Source organism: Galeopterus variegatus, unplaced genomic scaffold (genome assembly GCF_000696425.1).
Source record: "Galeopterus variegatus unplaced genomic scaffold, G_variegatus-3.0.2 Scaffold4978, whole genome shotgun sequence".
NCBI lineage: Eukaryota > Metazoa > Chordata > Mammalia > Dermoptera > Cynocephalidae > Galeopterus > Galeopterus variegatus.
The window spans coordinates 70121-92788 of NW_007731089.1; the positions used below are offsets into that span (position 1 = coordinate 70121).

At 36.3% G+C, this 22668-nt stretch overlaps 1 protein-coding gene across 3 annotated transcripts in view; it reads right to left on the reverse strand.

Moving 5' to 3' along the window:
• YWHAQ (tyrosine 3-monooxygenase/tryptophan 5-monooxygenase activation protein, theta) overlaps positions 1-22668 on the reverse strand; it is a 33059-nt gene that overhangs the window by 3120 nt on the left and 7271 nt on the right. For all 3 annotated transcript variants that reach the window (XR_551685.1, XM_008588700.1, XM_008588699.1), the window contains exons 3-5: positions 4833-4956; positions 1683-1846; positions 906-1001 (exon numbers count right to left, since the gene is read on the reverse strand). Coding sequence is in view for 2 of the 3 variants with exons in the window: in XM_008588700.1 (XP_008586922.1) it covers positions 906-1001; positions 1683-1846; positions 4833-4956 (384 nt within the window). In the remaining variant the exon portion in view is untranslated. The remainder of the gene's footprint in view (positions 1-905; positions 1002-1682; positions 1847-4832; positions 4957-22668) is intronic.

The following is a 22668-nucleotide window of genomic DNA, read 5'->3' on the forward strand; positions in this document are numbered from 1 at the left end:
GCCGGCCTGGTGGCGCGCTAAAGAGCGCGCTGCTTGGGAGTGTGGCGGCGCTCCCGCCGAGGGTTCGGATCCCATGTGGAGACCGGTTCCCGCTCACTGGCTGAGCGCGGTGCGGGCGCAACACCGAGGGTTGCGATCCCATTACCGGTCAGTAAAAAAGACAAAAAGGAAAAAAAAAAAAAAAAAAAAAAAGGAAAAGCACCAAACTAGGGGGCCAGGAGAATTACATTTCTATTAAATAATGTATTCTTAAAAAAAAAAAAAAAAGTATTCTTTCACATTCTGTTCAGTGTAAGATTTTAGCCTACCAAATTTACTTGAACCTATAAAAGAACGCAATGTAAAGCTCAAGCTGTACCTTTTCTTGATTGCTTACTTTATCGACTACCTATCCAAGGAGTAGGGAGAAAAAATAAGAGAGTCTAAAAGGCAGAGGTGGAATAAATTTGGGTACAGATTTACTCCCTATCAAATGCTTATGTAACATCACACACAATTCACAAAGTAAATTTGTATTAGAACAAGGTGTTGTATGCAATTTTAGAAAAGACTAATTACCTAGAGTCCCTAACTAGCCACAGCTCATTTACCCAAAGGAAAAAAACAATGAAACTACATAAGCTCTATTAACATAATTTATCAATATCTTCATCCCAATGAAATAGTAAAGTTAGTATCTTAGTACCATCTCCGGAAGGTCTGATAAATGCCTATTCAATTTGAAAACTTGCCTACAAAAGAACGGTCATCCTATACAAAATGCTAACAAGTACTCAATACTTTTATTTCATTTTCTATGAGTGTAGCTCTTATATAACTGCCCCAAAAGATAGAGAGCCTTAAATAAAATACAAATAATTCTATTCCTGAAAAGGAAAAAAAAATTAAAATAGTGAACAACTCACTGTTAAGTTGTCTCTAAGCAACTGCATGATGAGGGTGCTGTCTTTGTATGAGTCTTCATTCAGTGTATCAAGTTCTGCAATGGCCTCATCAAAAGCCTGATAAATATTAATATCCATGGTAAATAATATTTGCATCAACAGAAACTAGTTATTCTACAATTATGAACCATTTTCATAAAATAGGTGAACACTGACCTTGCATTCTATTATCAATTAACAACAAACTCAGTGGAATCATCCCCTCAGATTCTCAGTTTAAGAACTTATAAGCATGACCTGAAACTTATGAAGCTGTATGTATTTAATAAGTAAATAAGCATTTCTTGGTTCTTTCACATGACACATAACACAACAGTAACGCTTAATACACTTTTTACAAATAAGAACTAGTATTTATTTGCAAAAGACCCTATTTACTCTTCCATGTTGAGACACTTTGAGGAATGCAGCTAATGCTGTTCCTCTAAGTAACCAAACCTGGCAGGCAATACTTTCTCATCTTTTATGTTTCCTCCTTAAAGTTATTCATACTTCTTTGATTACTCTACCTAATATGCTCTTTAGACAAATATTATTGCTTATAATCATAGTTAAGGGACAGTAGGTATGGAGAGGGATAAGGGAAGGTGGTCATGATGGTAAGAAAAAGGAGGAGATACACAAATAAATAAGGTAGAAATCATCTCTGGATATCCAAATAAAACACCTAGAAACGAACATCCATGGTATCTCAAATAACCTTAGCTAAAGAGGGCATTTTCTGGACACACATCTTACCGTTTTCGCCAATGTGCAGGCAAGCTCTGGGTTATTAAGGATCTCATAGTAAAATACAGAAAAGTTAAGAGCCAGCCCCAGGCGTATTGGGTGTGTGGGTTGCATCTCTTTCTTGCTTATATCAAATGCCTCTTGGTAAGCTCCTTGGGAATTATCTATCGTTTCTGTGAAGGGAAAAAAATAAAAATAAAAAAGCATGATACTGAAAATGCACATTAACAACTTTAACATAAGCTACTAGCTCTTGGTAGAATCAGATTTTTCTCTGCAGCCTTCTTTTATAAAACCATAGTAGCAAACCAAAAACATTATCTTGTAATGGGTATTTAAAAACTAGTTTATAAGGTTGCTTGCTTATGATCAGCTTTAATTAAAAAAAAAAATGAGATAGTATAATCAGCTTCTTCCATCTCTAGGGCTAAAATTATTTTCTTCTTTCATACCTTTTAATTCTATGACTCCTAAATGTAACGATTAAAAATAGTTTCATTGGAATACCCGTTCCCTAAACAATGAAAACATTTTGCAAAGATCATCACCACCAAAATCCCTGTATTTCTGTGACTTATTTGTAGAAACAATAGTACTGATCCCTGGTATGAAGATGTATTTTGTGACAGGCAATATAAAAGTACCAACGTACAGAATTAGGGAATTATTTGGGCAGCTGGCCAGTAAGAGGATCTGAACCCATGACTTTGGTGTTACCAGTACTATGCTCTAACCAAGTGAGTTAACAGGCCAGCCCAAGTGCCAATATATAAAACAAAATTTGCTTTAACCAGAGTCTGATTAGCGGCCTAATAAAATGTCACCCATCTCAAAATATGTTTCGATAAAGTATTACCAACACTAACCTGATTATATCCATGTTTTGAAAAGGGCAATTTTCTGTATGAGGCCACTGGGCCCATTACAGCTTACTGAAGTATCAGAAATTAAGCTATTCCTTCACGGCCTGAATGTGTGCGTTTTCCTTCCTCTGAAATAGCATATTTATTGATCTAATCATGACTGGTACAGCTCTCATGTAATAAGAAGCTCCAGAAGACAGTGAGTAGTAATTAAGTGTCTCAGCTCTTAGGCTGTAAAGGCAGCCTACCTACAAATCCTAGACTATCAGAATGTATGTAGGACTATATGTGGGACTTGAAAGTGCCAATGAGCAAGGAAGTGTTAAATCAGATTAATACCAGAGGCTATGTCCCAATCTTTGACCCGCTGATATTTAAATGTTTAGTTCTGTGCCTATATTTTCATCTTTCATACCTTTTAATTCTATGACTCCTAAATGTAACGATTAAAAATAGTTTCATTGGAATACCCGTTCCCTAAACAATGAAAACATTTTGCAAAGATCATCACCACCAAAATCCCTGTATTTCTGTGACTTATTTGTAGAAACAATAGTACTGATCCCTGGTATGAAGATGTATTTTGTGACAGGCAATATAAAAGTACCAACGTACAGAATTAGGGAATTATTTGGGCAGCTGGCCAGTAAGAGGATCTGAACCCATGACTTTGGTGTTACCAGTACTATGCTCTAACCAAGTGAGTTAACAGGCCAGCCCAAGTGCCAATATATAAAACAAAATTTGCTTTAACCAGAGTCTGATTAGCGGCCTAATAAAATGTCACCCATCTCAAAATATGTTTCGATAAAGTATTACCAACACTAACCTGATTATATCCATGTTTTGAAAAGGGCAATTTTCTGTATGAGGCCACTGGGCCCATTACAGCTTACTGAAGTATCAGAAATTAAGCTATTCCTTCACGGCCTGAATGTGTGCGTTTTCCTTCCTCTGAAATAGCATATTTATTGATCTAATCATGACTGGTACAGCTCTCATGTAATAAGAAGCTCCAGAAGACAGTGAGTAGTAATTAAGTGTCTCAGCTCTTAGGCTGTAAAGGCAGCCTACCTACAAATCCTAGACTATCAGAATGTATGTAGGACTATATGTGGGACTTGAAAGTGCCAATGACCAAGGAAGTGTTAAATCAGATTAATACCAGAGGCTATGTCCCAATCTTTGACCCGCTGATATTTAAATGTTTAGTTCTGTGCCTATATTTTCACATCCAATTCTCTTATCTTTATGATAATATCTTCAATTACACTGATACTTAGGATGGTAAAATGGACTCATTTTCAGTTAATAACTCAGTAAGAGGTCATGGTGACTATTTGTGGGGGTGCACCTTTTGGATGGGGCAAAATGAAGAATAATACACTTACTGGAAAAAAAATAAGGAGTTAAGTGATACTTCTACCTAGATCTTAAATGTGGTAGCAGGCACATACACAAAATTTAATAGTGTCTATATTATATGCCACCACTAATACCCTAAGAGACTGAGTTCACTGCTAATAAATTTACTTTGACTTTTTAACAATCAAGTTAGGCAATTTGATTACTCTTTTTCCCAAATCCATGCTTTCTTTTTTTTTTTTTTCCTTTTTGTCTTTTTTACTGACCGGTAACGGGATTGCAACCCTCGGTGTTACTAGTTTATCAATGAACAGCTCCTGTGTATTCACCCTTCTAGAGTAAAACCTAACCATGTGGGTCACTCAAATTTACTGTGAGGTTGGAACAAATTATACAGTAGCAATAATACATTCATCTCACCTCTCCTCCGAAATTTGGTTAGCAGTCAATGTTACGACCCTTTAAAATAGGTGCTAGTTAATGAATTAACAAGACCAACAGAAAAAGTACAATATCCTCTATGTTGTATATGTAATTTCTAACTATCTTATATTTTAAGGCATAGTAACACTAAAGGCCATGTGAAATACATGATCACTTATAACATATATGCAAAGGACTCTGGAACTAAAAAGATGGTGAATCAAAATTCTAAAGCATAGAAGATTAAGCCTGTTTTTAATAATACCCATATCAGATTAAAACTAGAGGTCATATATGAGTTTAATTTTTTTAAGGGCATATAATGTAAATTCATGACTATATTTCCATTTTTGAGCACAAAAGGTAATATTCATTTTCTTAACACATAGATTCCATTTTTTTTTAAAAGTTACAAAGAGCATGGAAACTACATATAGACTATTGTCACAGTATCCCATTTATCCCCACTTCCTTTTTTTATATTATAGCTTTACTCATATTTACTTACGCTTTCGATCATCACCACATGCAACTTCAGCAAGGTACCGGAAGTAATCTCCCTTCATTTTCAGATAGAAGACCTTACTCTCTGGATTAGTTGCATTGGCTATTAAATACTTATCCAACAATTCCTGAAAGAAATAAGATAAAACATTAGGCATTAACAAATGCTATTTAATTATAGACAAGAACTTATAATGATATACTTCTGCCTATCTCGCATTTGAATCATTAACTACCACAGTAATACAATACCATACCAGCCTGGACCTGAAGCATGTTCTTAGGGCGGGATCAGGTTGGTGCCATTAGTTGTCCTGGCAGGCTTTAAATGATATGGCCCATAGTTTCTACTGACAAAGCTAGATTACACCAAACACTGTAATTAGAAACAGCCTGTTCACTCATCCATTCATTCAACAAATATTTACTGATAAGTGCTAAGTGCTAGGTATTTGACCAGAGTGGACATAGATAGAGAAGAGCTCAGATAAGATCCCTGCCCTCAAGAAGCTCACAGTGTAAGTACACCATTAACTATGCACTTTAAGAGATATATGAAGGGCTGGCCCGGTGGCGCACTCGGTAGAGTGCGGCGGCGCTGCCGCCGAGGGTTCGGATCCCATATAGAGACCGGTCCGCTCACTGGTTGAGCGTGGTGCAGGCACGACACTGAGGGTTGCGATCCCGTTGCCGGTCACGAAAAAAGACAAAAAGGAAAAAAAAAAAAAACTTTTGACTCATTTGCATATACCCATTACGTATGATTTACAGTGTTGGGCTTTTATAAAGTGACTTGGGCATTACTTCTGTCCTGGAGTTTCAGCCAAGTATCATGGTACTTTGTCAGATACCACTAGTTCTCTGTGTAGGAAACAACAGGTACAGAATGATTCTATCTTTCCATATATTATCAGTAGCAGAAATGTATATTTTAGTCCAATTAAAAGACACAATGAATTTTGCTTCATGTCTTACCAAAATAATGGCTGTATCTAGTATTATCAATGCCAGGTATTAATTATTAATACCAGACAGAATACAGGGTATAAACACTTAAGATATATAGCCTACTTGTACGACTTAATATGTAAGAATTTTTAAACTATAAAAAAATTCAACACAGATCAGAGAGAAAAAAACTGAAAAACTGACAAGTAGCTCCCTGAAAATCTTTCCAAATAAGGGTACTGGTAAGAAGTCAGGAGTGAGGAAGGGAATCGGTTTTAACACACATGTAGTTAAAAGTTCCCCCACTAATTTCTTCTGTACATTATTCTGATGAGTTAAGCAGGAGCTCCCCCTTGTAAACTCTTCAAAACCAGCAAATTTTATGATCTTGGGAGGTTAAGAGGGCTAAGACTGGGACTCCCTCCAGCAGCAACAGTGTTATTTGACTAGAAGGCAGAATGCAAGGAGGAGTACATTCCTTTTTGAGAATGTGAGAGAACTGTAAAGAGGTCAGGGTATTACTATCCACAATAACAAGATAGACTAGTAACTGAGGGCACTCTAGATCAGAGAAACAAGGAAAGTAAAAGGAAAGAATATAAATAAGAATACAGGTTGTTTTAGGAGATGCTGAACGACCTTAGAGTAAGTTTAATCTCAGAAAAATAGGATGGGATACCACAAAAACTGTAAAGAACTATGTAAGAAATGAAACTGCTGAGAAATAATATTCATGCAAATTTAGAATAACTATTTCTCCTGTTCCTCACACTCCTATGTCTTAAAGGCTAGGAAGAATAACAAAACCAATACTAATTCTATCTCTAAGAGTTAACCATTTGTGCATATAACAATTCTACCATCACTTCAATAGCTTTTCCAAAATAATTAATTTGGCTTCAGTGGTGATATTCTATAGCGCCAAACAAACTACTCTTTTTCCTCTAAATTCATTTATAAGTGATTTCTGTTTTACAGACAAAATAAGCTGCTCTTGTCTCTCATTTAAAATTATACAGCATTGATTTATTTAAGAAAGAGTATGTACTGATGAAGGTCCTTAAGATCAACAGTAAACAAAAAAAATGATCTAAGGATTTTTAATTTCCTCTATCAGCTCAGTGAAATTCATTAATAAACACACTATTAACATGTTCAATCTTTAATTTTAGGGTATATATGCAAGTCACTATCCAAATATTTTTATCAGTTTAATCAGCACATAAATATACCTTAAATGGAGCATATCTAAGAGAGATAAGGCCAAACAAACTTCAGTTAGAGATTGCTCCCAGCGCCGCACTCTCCCGAGTGAGCCATGGGGCCAGCCCTAGAGATTTATTTATTTTATTTTTTTTCCCTTTTTGTCTTTTTTCGTGACTGGCAACGGATTGCAACCCTCAGTGTCGCGCCCGTACCGGACCGGGACCGGCAACGGGATCGCAACCCTCGGTGTTGCGCCCACACCTCGCTCAGCCAGTGAGCGGGAACCGGTCTGTATGTGGGATCCGAACCCTCGGCGGGAGCGCCACCGCGCTTCCCAAGCGGTGCACTGTAGCAGTGCGCCACCGGGCCGGCCCCTAGAGATTTATTTTTAATTAGTTAAACAAACAAAAGGGACAGAGTAACTTTGTGTTATTTCAGAATATATGAGCCTGAGAAGTTAGATTATCATTTGTGAAACTTACTTTGATACTGTCATTCACTCTGTGATCTTGTGGCAAATCACAGCTTCTCAAGTGTCTGTTTCTATAACTATATAATGACAGTACTATGATCTAAAAGCCTTTTAATCTCAGAAATTATCATTCTACTAATGAGTATAACTGCTTGGGTTAAATCTCATAAAGGATCTGTTGCATTAACTAAGGAAGCAATGAATCAAATAAGACTTTATCCAGGTTGATCATATAACATCAATTCATCTATAGAAATATTTTCTACCATTAATAAAATTATTGCATTGAACAGTTAATTGTCCTTACATTATTTAAAAATATTACTGATTTTGGGCCGGCCCCGTGGTGCACTGCTACAGTGCGCTGCTTGGGAGCGCAGCGGCGCTCCTGCCAAGGGTTCGGATCCCACATACAGACCGGCCGCTCACTGGCTGAGCGAGGTGCGGGAGCAACACCGAGGGTTGCGATCCCGTTGCCGGTCCCAGTCCGGTACGGGCGCGACACTGAAGGTTGCGATCCGTTGCCGGTCACGAAAAAAAAAAAAAAAAAAGACAAAAAAAAATATATATATATATTACTGATTTAGAACTGTTAAGACTCAGTATCTAAAAGTGATGAATTCTATACCCCTCTGGTGCCATATTAAGTTCATTAAAAAAAGAAAATGAACTAAGGAACGAAGTAAAAAATTTTCATAGATAGAAGCAAACCTCATGACCAAAATGACTTATCCTATAGGCTGTGATTTAGCTGACATCACATGGCACATGACATCAGTCAGAGCCCAAACTCAAGTTGCACAGTCGAATCAGATCCTTACTTCCTTGTATCCCCCTCAAGATTAAAATTTTCATTTAAGCATATGCCAAATTCCAAACCTCTATAACCAGACATTTTAACTATGAAGTGTGCTGGAGGAGTAGAGTGACCATATGCCCTAGACTGCTTGGAACCATCCCATTTTAAGCCTGCTGTCCTAGTATAATTATGAAATGCTATTTCTTTTCATGCTTAGAAGTATCCCGCTGTGGAAGATATTGTATGATCACCCTACAAATAAGGCATTAACATTATAATTCAAGGCTGGCCAGTTAGCTCAGTTGGCTAGAGTGCAGCCTTTCCAAGGTCACGGGTTTGGATCCCCATATCAGCCAGCAGCCAAAAAACCAAAACAAAATAAAATAAAATTATGATTCAAAATATTATTTCAACACTTAAAAGTAAGAAATTAAATCTTGCTGTGCCATTTAATGTTCATATAAAAGGTGCTAAAACTTCTTTAAGCTTGCACTGAGAATCACATGTGATGCCATCTATCACTAAGAGCAGTCCTTGAGATTTTTTTTTTTTTTTTTAAAGATGACCAGTAAGGGGATTTCAACCCTTGACTTGGTGCTGTCAGCACCACGCTCAGACAGTGAGCACACCGGCCATCCCTATATAGGATCCAAACCCGGGGCCTTGGTGTTATCAGCACCGCACTCTACCGAGTGAGCCACGGGCCGGCCCTCCTTGAGATTTTTTTAAAGTCCCTTATGTATGAAATGAACAGATGTTAATTCAGATGACCAGTTGTAAATATCAATCTCATTAATGCCAAAAAATAATCAAAGCAACTTTAGTAATAAGACTTTAGAGCTTTAATATCTTTGATGCCCCTCTTCCCCATTCAATTACCTTTTAATATAACTCCTTTCATAACTAATATTTTATGCCTCTTTATCTTGAAATTAGTAGGTAGTAATAGATCTATACAACTTTAAAATGTACATTAATGTCCTAACTAAGATATAAGGGACAAATGAAGTAATTTATAATAAAACAATATATAAACATTCACATTGTCTAAAGTTTAAACACAATGTAGTCAGATGTTTGCCCCTAAGAATCATCAAGAATACAACAACTTTCAAATACAGGCTTATTACAAAGTCTGTTTGATTATCATCAATGGCCTGACAAGGCAAGTTACAAGCAAAATCAAGTACAGTCTTCCCTTGATTTTTACAGAGTAGTTGCATTCCTGGTTAATTTTAAATGTTATTGAAGCCATAAAATAAAACTTTGTTTAAATATAAAACTAAATGTAAATGAAGGAGCAGCTGGACAATTTGTTACACCGGTCTGTGTACCTCTATGCATTAAAGGAAATCTAGCCTCACTGACCTCTGTCCACTCGTGTCAGTGCTGCCCTCCCCACCTGGGCAGAAACACTGGGTCAAAGGAATATACAAAATGTTGTGGGAGGTCAAAAGAGGAAATAACTATCTTGTTAAGAAATTAGAAGAATTTTTCTTAAGAAGGCACAAAATGAGCTGAATCTTATAGAGGTAAATAGGATTATACAAGCAGGTAGACAGTTTGGGGGAAGAAGGCATTCCAAGGTAGAGAGACCAGCATACGAAAAGGCACGACTGCACAAAGAGGTAGAAAGTCACTGAAGGTGGTACTCTTACAAAGGAAAAAGAAAGAAGAAAAACTACCCAATCACCAAGAGTACTAAAGGCACCGAACTTCACAATATTCACTATGAATTACTGTATTTGAATACCTCAGTGGAATGAGCATCAGGGCAGTAATCTGGTTCTAGAGTCTGAGTCTAGATCAAGTTCCTTAGCTTAATCTCCTCCTCCATAAAATAATAAAAATATTCTCCAGTTTTGAGAACCTACACTAATTCTGAAGTACTAAATCAAAATGGCAACCTTAAGCAGATTAACTTCTAGATAAAAATGTTTCCTCAGTATTTTTTTTTTTTTTCTTTTGTCTTTTTCCGTGTCCGGCAACGGATCGCAACCCTCAGTGTTGCCCCCGTACCGGACCGGGGACCGGCAACAGGACCGCAACCCTCGGCGTTGCCCCCGTGCCTCGCTCAGCCAGTGAGCGGGAACCGGTCTGTATGTGGGATCCGAACCCTCGGGCGGGAGTGCCGCCGCGCTTCCCAAGCGGCGCACTTATCCAGTGCGCCACCGGGCCGGCCCCTCCTCAGTATTTTTTATTCACAAAATTTAGCACAGTGCCTATCATTCAATAGGATCTGGTCAAATAAACATCAGCCATGGCATGGTAACATGCCAAAATGGATGCAATAGAAGTGGAATTTCATACAATTCTACCTTGAAATAGCATGGTGCTTTTCTTCAAGTATTTGCTTTAATTCTTTATTTTTGTCTAAGTCACAATGTGTAATAGTTAACAACCACTCTAAAATTTCTAAGGAAAAATGATAGTCTCCTCACTATGTTCCCTGTTTCTAAGCTCCTTCAGGGACATTATTATTATTATTATTATTGTAATCATGGTCTCATACTGGTATGTCCAATTCAAATCTAACACCACAGGATTCTTCCTCCCTTATTTGTATCTTCTCGTTACACACAATGAAACTCTAGTTCCCACTAACATAATAGTAATACGTGTATTTCATATAAAATTCAGAAGTGAAAAATAAAGTTCTTCTCCCTTCCCTGGGTTCTTAGACATCCAGTTCTTCCCCTCCCTCAAGGCAACCATCATTACTAGTTTCTTGTACATTCTTCTAGAGATTCAAAATATTTAATATCCACTTATGTTCCCCTCTCCCTCATATTCACACACTACACACATCATTCTACACCTCGGTTTTTTCATGTACATGCCTCTGAGATCATTCCATATCCACATATTTGTAATTTCCTCATTCTATATATAACACTGCACAATATTCTACTGAATGGATACCTTAATTATTTAGTATCCTCTGACGAACATTTAAGTTGCTTCCAATCTTTTGCTATTTCCAACAATGCACCAAATGTATAATTGATCCTTAGGACAAATTGTTAAACTCTCCTCCCTGGAGGTAATTTCAATTTACACTACCTGTAGCAGTGTGTGAGTGTTCCTATTTCTCAACATCTTTCTGAAGCCAGTGTATTACCAAACTTTAACAAAATCTTTTCCAATTTAATAAGTGAAAAATATTTTACTACAGTTTTACTTGCAATTTTCTTATTATAAATGAACATCTGCATGTCCTTTTCTATTAACAGTGTGTTTATCTCCTTTGCCATTTTCCTAATGAATGTTTTCCTACTGATTTGTAGGAACTCTGTATCTTAATGATATTAGTTCATTTTCTAGATGTATCTCATGAAACTTCCTGTTAGGCAATAAAATTGCACTTACTAATATTTTTCTATTATATTAAATTAGATAAAATATTACCAACATTTCTTACCAATATGAGAAGTACAAGTTAATGTGACTATTTAATAAAATACACAAACAGAAGACATTAAAATGCAAGTCTCAATTTGCATTCAGTGTATTGCCTACCTGACCAAATGAAATGGTAACACATTTTAAATGTCACTTTCAGAGTACTGAAGAGCAGTATATCAGACTGAAACACACACACACAGTCCTCACTCACTCTCAGTATGGTGTACCTAAGAAATTTGTGACTCACAACCTTAAAACAGATTTGCAGAAACATGACTTTCTGGTTCTGGAATACAGTATCCCTTCTACTAAAAATAATCTAAATGCTGAATAGAAATAGATAAAATAGGAGAAATATAGCAGAGTGCAAAAGGAAGGGAGGGAGATATATCCAAGTGCTATATAGGAAGCTACAGCAAAAAGTGAAAGTTTACAACACAATGACAGCACAGTGTGTGGGGAGGATGGAGCCCCTCGAAAAATTCTGTCTATCATCACTGATAAGAAATAAGAAATCACCTCCTGGGCTTTGTTTTGGCTGGGGAGGTGGAGGGTGGTATATTTTCCCATGAAAATCCAAAACCAAAACCTATGTTCTACACAGGTACTATTCAATTTTTACTTTTTATAGGATATGTGAATCCACAAGCTGAAAATGTGTGTAAAACTGGCTAGAGCTCAGTGTGCCCAGGAGCAACAAATAATCCAAACCACTGTGTAAAGACACTTCCACAACCCAAGGTATACAAAAATCCCATCGAAAAAGCAACATTCATGCTATTAAAAATAACAAAACTACTCAATGAATAGATCCTTTATAATGAGGGGTCAGCAGACAGAAACAGGATAGTTAGTTCCCAAGAACTTAAAAAACAGTGTGCAATATAACATAAAGTAAGTATGCTAAAAATGATTAAGGAATTTTTTTTGCTTTTGTTCACTGTTTTTGGTGGCTGGCCGACACAGGGATCGAACCTTGGTGTTATCTGCATCATGCTCTAACTAACTGAGCTAACCAGAATCTTTTAAAGATATATATTTAAATATTTATGGATTAAGCAGATGATGCCAAAGACTGGCTTCAAAATAACTCGGGGCTGGGCATAAAAATAAAACAGAATTTATTAACTCCTGAGGCTAGGTGATGGATACAAAGAAGGTTATTACAGTATTCTCTTTACTTTTTTGTAAGTTTGAAATTTTTCCTGATTAAAATAATCAAAAGGATTAAAAAGAAAAAAGAACAAAAGCCAGGAGAAAAGAACAGGATATAAAGAATTAAGAAAAGGAACTTAACGGTTAGTACACTTGGTTAGAACACAGTGTTATAACACTAGTATTCTCTTTACTTTTTTGTAAGTTTGAAATTTTTCCTGATTAAAATAATCAAAAGGATTAAAAAGAAAAAGGAACAAAAGCCAGGAGAAAAGAACAGGATACAAAGAATTAAGAAAAGGAACTTAACGGTTAGTACACTTGGTTAGAACACAGTGTTATAACACCAAACTCAAGGATTCAGATCCAGTACCAAAAAGAAAAGGCAGCTGGGAGGTGAGGGAAGAAGAAAGCCTTTAAGAATTAAAAAACAGAAATAACTTTAAGAGACAGACAAAGAGAAAATTAGTAAAACGGAAGGCATGTTTGAAGAAACTACTCAGAACACTATAAATAACTAACAAGATGAAAAAAGAGAAGTTATATTATACAAATAGAATGATAAGGTCTAAGATAACATCCAATAGGAATTGCAGGAGAACAGAAAGAATGAAGAGATGTTATTCAGAGATAATGGCTGAGACTCTCCCACTAATAGTAGAAATATAATCTTCAAATTGGAAAAGCACCCTAAATCCCAAGCAAGATAAAATAAAAATAAATTCATACCTAGACCATCATGGTAAAATTGCAGAATGCCAAAGACAAGAAAATTCTTAAAAGCAACCAGAGAAATGACACGTTACCTATAAAGGAAGAAACAACAATATGACTGACAGTTGATTTTTTCATCAGAAAACAATCAAGTATCTTCCAAAGTGCTGAGAAAAAACAACTGTCAGTTAGAATTCCATAACCAATTAAAGTAGTACATATACAAGCAGGTGCAAAATAAAGACATTTCCAGACAAAGACAGAGGCTCCCACTCACAGATCATTACTGAAAGAACCTTTCCAGAGTGGGAAGGAAGTAATGGAATAAAGGGAAGCTGCCAACTGGAATATTAACAATAACTAAAATATCAGAGTAACCAAAATTTTCCTGGTTATAATCTGTGAAGAGTTTCCATTCTCCCAAAACTGTAATACAGAATTATTACAAGATACTGAATAACAATACATGTGATAACCTCACGTTTGCAAAAGGTAGTATTTCAGATAGTTAAAAAGTACAAAAAAGTTCATATGCACAAAGAATTGAGTTGGCTATTAAATCAAAAAAACATTAAGAGCACAAGTGTTTCCTAACTCTTTCAGAGGACTAAAGTTTTTAAGGTTATGTGTTTATTTTTTCCTTTAATCCTTCAAGTGTCTGCTTTCAAGACTATACTTTCTGAAATCTGACAATTGAACTAAGATAATTTGCGTCCAGGAAATGTTTCATTCGAATAATGAAGCATCCCAAATATTTCAATAGCCTATTGTCTACTTTAAGGTAACTGATAAGACATGGGTTCATTTGAGATATCATTGGCATGACTTAACCAATTCTACATGATAATAACCCACAAATCTCCTTTCCTACATGGGCAATTTACTTTTACTGCTCTGTACAATAGCTTCTTCATCTGTAAAACAGAGTTAAGGACAGTCCCTACTTCACAGGGTTGCTGTGAAGAATAAATGAATTAATAAAAACACTGCTTGTTGCATAACCCTCAATCATCATGCACACCAAGACACAGACGTTTCTTTTACACAACGGGCTGAGTACCTCCTTATATAATGACGTCTGGATGGACCATTGGGACTTTAAACTTTATTCATTTCTTAAAAGTTAAATTTGCTTTTCTGATACAATCTACCATTGATTCTCCTACCCTATTCAGTTTTCTGTTGTAGGAAAAAGCACTCAGTTGCCCTAGTCAGAAACCTAGATGTCATCCTATTGCTTCCTTTGGGCTCTCTTCCACTGCCTGCTGAATTTGGTCACCCAAGTCCCTGGAAGTAATTTTTACCAACAGTCAAGACTTCACTTAGAAACCTTCTCAGACAGGTAAGCATAGTATACTGTGGAAACATATGAGGGGTCTTCAAAAAGCTCATGGAAGGATTCTCATTATCTTTAATTCAATTTTTCCTTGAACTTTTAAAAAGTATCCTTGTATACCTCCTCTCACTTAACTATAAACCATTGAGGAAAAAGACTTTATCTTGTCTAGATCTGATACATACAGCCATCCCTTGATATCCACAGGGGATTTGTTCCAGGACCCCCTACCCCCAACACCTTCCTGTGAATACCAAAATCCAAAGATGCTCAAGTTCCTTATATAAAATGATGTAGTATTTGCATGTAACTTATGTAATTCTTCTGTATACTTTAAATCATGTCTAGATTATTTATAATACTTAATACAATTTAAATGTTACATAGTTGTTAAACCATTTTTTTTATTGGTATAGTGTTATTTTTGTTTTCCTGAATATTTTCGATCTTCCGGTTGACTGAATCTGTGGATGCTGAACCCACACAGCCAACTGTGTATTTGTACAGTAAACTAATAAGAATGCAAAACTTGGCTACAGTCTTACAGTATATGAAGTAAATATATTTTTAAATTAAGGATGAGTTGATCAGAAAGAACAGCAAGAGGCATGGAAACAGAAAAGGGACGGACAGGAAAAAGATACAATATGCAGTCTAATTCCTCTAGTTAACATGCCACATTTCCTAAGCAATTTCTGATTATGACTTGATTCCTATGAAGTCTATCTGCACACTGAAAGAGAGCGTACCGGTCATACCAACACAAGTATTGATTGCAATCTCTGTGCTACTTATTCCTCACTGTAAATGAACAAATTAACTTTGTTGGTTTTATCTACATCACATGAGCTTGATTATTGTGGATCTGTCCTTGAAAGATGACTCCACCCTGGTTATGTTTGAGTTCATGAGGCTAAAGGCCATACTATAAAGCACAGTAAACTCACAGAAGTAATGTAATACCTCCCACCCCATCTCTTGAGAAATAATGCCTCCCCATCCACACTCCCAATTTCTACGTAGCATTGCACAGCTGAGTATCCTTATACATTTTGTAATATGTACATATCTATTAGAACTCAATATGCCTTAAAAAGAAAAATATGTATTTCCAAACTTGTTTCTATACTTAATTATATCTACTAATTCCGTCATCCTCCTACTTCCTAGCCACCTTGGTTCATCAGTACTACCTTTGACTTTTCACTTCATTTCCCATCCCACCACTAGCTGTCAAATCCTATTGATTCTACCTCTGTAATAGTATTTTTAAAAAATCCATCTTCTCAGTTTCATCACTATTTCTACTACCCAAGTTAACCATATCATTTCACCTCAACTAATCCAATAACCTAACTGATCTGCCAGGTTTTAGGGTTCTTCTTTCTCTAATCCATTTTATACTCTGCTGACAGATTAACCTTTAATTCCATTCTGGGCATGTTAATTCCCCGCTTAAAAACCCTAATGGCCTGTTAAAGAATAAACGTAAAGCCTAGCACTCAAAGTCCTGCAGAATCAGACCCCAACCTAAAGCTTCCAAGTAATGTTCTATGGTAAAGAGATATTGATCCCCTCCATCATCACAGAAGCAGGGTGAGAAATCCATTGTCCCCAGTTACCATACTAATATGGTTATTCTCTGTGTGCCATTACACCAAGGAGTTGGTAAGCACTGTCTTAACTGACATAAAACTTATTTCTATTATTACCATTCCTGCACCAGCAGGAGCATGGAGCAACAATAAGGTACCTCTCAAATACTTAAGTGGCACTCTAAGAAACAAAACATGAGTATCCTTTATGTTAGATGCTGGGAATACAGCTGGTATTGGGGGGAAAAGTGAAAAAAGCAATCACTGGCAATATCTCCAGAACTAGTTAGGAAGAGGGTACTTGGGTCCGTGAACACAGTCTTCCAACAATGAGGCAGCTATACTGAGGCTGGATGCAGCAACACTGGAGTAACTAGTCATTAAGATCATCCAACTACAGTCTCTTGTTGATTTCTGTGCTCACCAATCTTTTTTTTTTTTTTCCCCAGCTAGTTGGAACAGGGATCTGAATCCATGACCTTGGGGTTGTAAAGCTGGGCTCTAACCAACTGAGCTAACTGGCCAGACTTACCAACCAATCTTCTAATGCTAATTTGGGTCCTCCTATAAATTTGCCTATAAGCAACAAACATGTCTAGATATAACTCTCTGCATAAGTTATAGTTCTTGCAGCTTTCCTCTCAATGTAGATTAGATTTGGAGCCCACAAGGCTGAGGGACAAACAGCTAGCAACTCTTATCAAACAAGTATCTCTTCCTTATCCTGATTTGAAGCGAGAAATCCCTGAAAAAGTGTTATGGGTCTTCTTATCTTCAATTTATATTTATTAAAATTCATGCAACTCTGGAGTATTTATTAATGTGATATGCCTTTCTGGAAGAAAGGAGATTAACATTAGAATTTGTGTAGACTAAAAATCACATTGTATAAAAAGTGTTTCAACTTTTGAGATCTGATTATATAAGTGATAAAAGACCTGATTAATTCCGATGCTAGTTGGAATTAATTAATTGTTATGAGTTAATATGATGACTTGTCATCGAGTTAGAAAATTATTATGGACTCCTCAGACCCGATGGGGCATGTGCCCTGCAGTTATAGAGAAAGTAAAAATAAGCCAGAGTAGTCCATAAAACCTAGTGGCTAATTATTTTTGTGGGCAAAAGAAAAGAAGGAGCTAAAACCCACAGGATAAACAGGCAAAGGGGAAAGGAAAGAAGCAGATGAAACAAATCCAAGGCTCTCAATAAAAAAAAGAAAAAGCTTTATTTATCTCCCTGCCCAAAATATTTCTAAACCCTTTCTCCTGGTCCACAAGAATCTCTAGCCACCACCATTCCATGACCCAGACAAAATTACAGTAGTACTACTTTTGACATCTGCTAAGCACAGTTGTGCCTTAGACAGGATGGGCAGCACCCCTATAAGTGCACCCTTCAAAAAATAATCAATCACTTAAAAAAATGCACTTGTATAAAAATGTTCATCCTCTCTTCCAACTCAACTATTGAGCTGTTATGACTGCAGTGGTAAAGACACATAACAGAAAGAGTGTTGAAGACACATGACAGAAAGAGTGTAGCTCTCACAAATAATGGGGCAATAAAGTGAGGATATGTGTGAACTGCAATGTGCCAGTATTAAAGAAAATTATGGTCTTTGTCCCTTCACTTCAAATCAGCTGAACCAATTCCAGGTATCAGAAACAAATACAATGTTCAGTCTATGAACTCTGTCTGTTCTATTCCCACATTTTAGCAGCTGAATACTGAGTGGCCATAACCACAACATAAAATGTTACACCTTCTGCTCAAACATTCCCAAGATACACAGGTATGGAAGAACAGTTTAATACATCCACTGGTGACACTAACATTACCTTTGAAATTTGTCAACCTGTGTTAAACACAATTACATACACACAACCACCATTTACCAACATTTCCAGATCAGTGCTACAAAAAGAACAAAGGCAAATGCCAACGTCTATACTTTCTTCCCCTTAAAGAACTTGCAATTTACTACTATCCAGAAGCTACTTTACCCACTGATTTACAAAGAAAAGGACAAATAAAGGAAACAAGAGTTTTCCTTAAAAAGAATAAGAAAAAAAACCAGGAAGTCAAATCTTGATTCAGTCATAAGTAATCAAACCAGACAGACATCCTGATGCCTAATAAAAAGGATGATACATTAATTAAAAATGATTCAAATTTACCTTGCTGGCTTAGTACATATGGGTCAAATTCTGATACATCGTAGGAAGGCTACTAAAGACAGAAAATGGCTTATATACTGGCAAGGACTTTAGTCTACATTCATTTGAGCTTTGTTTTTTCTAAGTCTATAACAAACTGAATTAAGCCACTACTACATCAGAGAAATTATATATATATATATGTATGTATGTATATATTTTTTAAAGATGACCGGTAAGGGGATCTTAACCCTTGACTTGGTGTTGTCAGCACCACGGTCTCCCAAGTGAGTGAACTGGCCATCCCTATATAGGGATCTGAACCCATGGCCTTGGTGTTATCAGCACCATACTCTCCCAAGTGACCCACGGGCCAGCCCTAGCAATTATATATATTTTCGAAGGCTAATTTTTCCATCTATGGCTAATCCATGCCACATACATTTACCTTTACAGCTGTATCATACACAATCAATCACTTACTGCCTCTAGTCTATCAGCTGTGTTACAGAGCACAAAGAGCAGTCAACAGGAATTTTAAGAGCCTATGGTAAGAAAATTATTCCACATTTGCAACTAAACTTACATGGGTTACTGATTATATTCAACTGAACTACTGAGTACAGCACGAAAAATAACCTTGAAAAATAAAGGAGTACTTAACAGAGGAAAAAATAAAGATGCAGTCCTTATTCTTATATACCCTTACAGCTTACCAATATTGATCTGAATTGGGTGTGATTTATTTGGGGACAGCCACAAGAGGAACTAAGGACACTGGTAAACTCCAGACAATATAGAACTGGGTCTCATCACCAGATATGGTGAAAAAGAAAATGCTAGATAAATATAATCACACATTCTTACAGAGGGGAGAAAATTAGAGTGCAGATAAGAAACTGCACAATATGGGAGACAACCATAGGCAGTTCCATTGTGGCTAGAGCACAGAGGGAATGAAGTACTAGTAAGAAAGGAGACTGAAGAAAAAGGCTAGAAGGTCTCACAGGTCACCTAAAGAAATCTAGACTCCATCTTATGTGGTAAGGGCTGCAGTAAAAAGCAGTAATTATTCCCTCCCCCCAAGTCTTTATAAGCAATACAAGTATATATAACAAAACAGACAAAGGGAGCTGCTCTGGTTGAAGAGCATGTAGGTCTAAATCCCAGATCCCTCCCCACTTCCACATAAGAGAATTCAGAGAAAGAAGAGAGAATCTCAGAAGAATAGGGTGTGTAAAGGAAGGCTCTACAATGCAAGGCAGTGGGAACAGAAAGAGCACTATTCTAGAAAGGTAAGTTTGAGTTCCACAGCTACTTAGCTAAGTAAATTAATATGAAGATACTTCAAAAAGTTCACGGAAAGATTCATATTACCTTTTAATTCTATTTTTCCACAAACTTCTTGAAGTACATTCTATGCTTCAATTTCCTTATAGGTAAACACACGTCTCATCTACCTGTAACTGCACACAGGATAGTACAAGATAACAGATATGAAGGTATTAATAAGCTACAATTTGTAACGGACTATGGAATGTAGTGGCACCTAAATTATATTTCATAGGATAGGTGTGATTTCAACATACAAAAATGAGAAAGTAAATTCTTTATAAGTGAGAATTGCAGTGAGTAAAGGGATGGAAACAAAATACAGAGTGCTTAGGGTGAACAATTTGGAGCATGAAGAACAAAGGAACACAAGATTTGCTTAACTGAACTTATGCCCAATTACCTCTGGTTATTTTTTCCATAGTGTGAGAATTTCAGATCAAGGATATATGAACTGATATTTCAACAAATGGTGTAAGGACAACTGGATACCTACATTCAAAAGAATGAAGTTGGACCCCCTCCTCAAACCATATGCAAAAATTAACTCGAAATGGACCAAAGACCTAAAGGTAAGAGCTAAAATGATAAAACACAGAAGAAAGCATAGGTGTAAATCTTCACAACCTTTAGCAATTGGATTAGACAGTGGTTTCTAAGACATTGCACCAAGAGCACAAGCAACCAAAGGAAAAAAAATTGGATTTCATCAAATTAACAACTTTTCTGTTTTAAAGGACACTGTCAAAAAAGCAAGAGAGTGTTCTCTTTGACAGCACAAACACTAAAATTGGAATGAAACAAAGATTAGCATGGCCCCTCTGCAAGGATGACATGCAAATTCATGAAGCGTTCCACATTAAAAAAAAAAGAAAAGAAAGAAATCAAGACAATCCATAAGATGGGAGAAAATATTTGCAAATCATGTATCTGATAAAGTTCTAGTATTCAGAATACATGAACAACTATTACAACCTTACAATAAAAAGACATATAACCCAATTTAAAAATGAGCAAGGATTTGAATAGACATTTATCCAAAGATGACATACAAATGGCCAATAAGCACATGAAAATATGTTCAACATCCATTAGTCTTCTGGGAAATGCATATCAAAAGCTTAATGAGATACCATTTCTCATCCACTAGGATTGTTGGTGAGGATATGGAGAAATCAGAACTGCTAGTGGAATGTAAAATGGTGTAGCCACTTTGGAAAATAGTATGGCATTTGTCAAACAGTTAAACAGAATTACCATATGACTGGGTATACACCCAAGAGAAATGAAAACAAATCCATGCAAAAACTTGTACACCAATGCTCACAGCAGCACTATTCTTAATAGCCAAAAGGTAGAAGCAACCCAAATGTCTATCGATGGAAGAATAGATAAACAAAATGTGGTATATCCATACAGTGGAATATTATTCAGCCACAAAAGGCACAGAATCCTGATACATGCTACAACATGCATAAAGATGATGCTACATGAGATAAAGCAGACACAAAAAGACAACTATTGTATGATTCCACCTATATGACGTACTCAAGAGTAGTCAAAGTCATAGAGACAGAAAGTAGATTGGTGGTTGCCAGGGGAAGATGGGGAGTTACTGTTTAATGGGAATAGAGTTTCAGTTTTGCAAGATAAAGAGTTCTGGAGATAGACGGTAATGATGGTTGCACAAAAATAGGTATGTACATAATACCATTGAACTGTACACTTAGAAATGGTTAAGATGATAATTTTATCTTATGCACATTTAACCACAATAAAAGTTTTATTAAAGAAGAAAAGAAAAAAGAATGAAGTACTGATACATGCTACAACATGAACAAACCTTGAAAACATTATGCTATGTAAAGATGGCAAACACAAAAGACACACATTGCATGATTCCATTTATATGAAATGTCCAGAATAGGCAAATCTATAGAGACAGAAAGTAGATTAGTGGTTGTCAGGGGCTAGGGGAAGGAAAAATGGGCAATGACCATTAATGGGTAAAAACATTTATTTTGGTGGTAATGATATTGCTATGGAATTAGATAGTGGTGGCTGTACAACATTGTGAGTAAACTAAAAACCACTTAATCATATACTTCCAAAACGGTGGATTTTACGGTATTTGAATTATATTCAATTAAAAAATATATATTAACAGACACTCCAAGTTATTAAATAAAGACAATGAAAAACAATGTAGAAAGCTTCTCTAACATGGATAGTATCTGCAACCAAGCCAAATTATTTTATAAATATTTCTTTGAAAGTTCTGGAGAAGATCATTAAGCTTCCTTAGAGGAATGAATTTTATTTTTTTTGACCAGTAAGGTGATCGCAACCCCGGGCAAGGTGTTGTCTGCACCACCCTCAGCCAGTGAGCGCACTGGCCATCCCTATATAGGATCTAAACCCGCAGCCTCGGTACTACCAGTGCCGCATTCTCCCGAGTGAGCCATGGGGCCAGCCCGAGGAATGAATTTTAAAAGGGAAATTATTTGTAGAGCAACCAAAGCTATGACTTTTAAATATATGTAAAGTGTGACTATGATTTTTAGCATTGTCTTTGTTTTACTTCAGAAAATGTTAAAAACAGAACAAACAAAAATAGCATACAAGACAAAATGATCAGAGTACTTGTTAAATGAAAAACAATTCAGGGCTTTTACAGATTAACTTGTGATCTACTTGTGATCTCTATCCATCCCCTTGA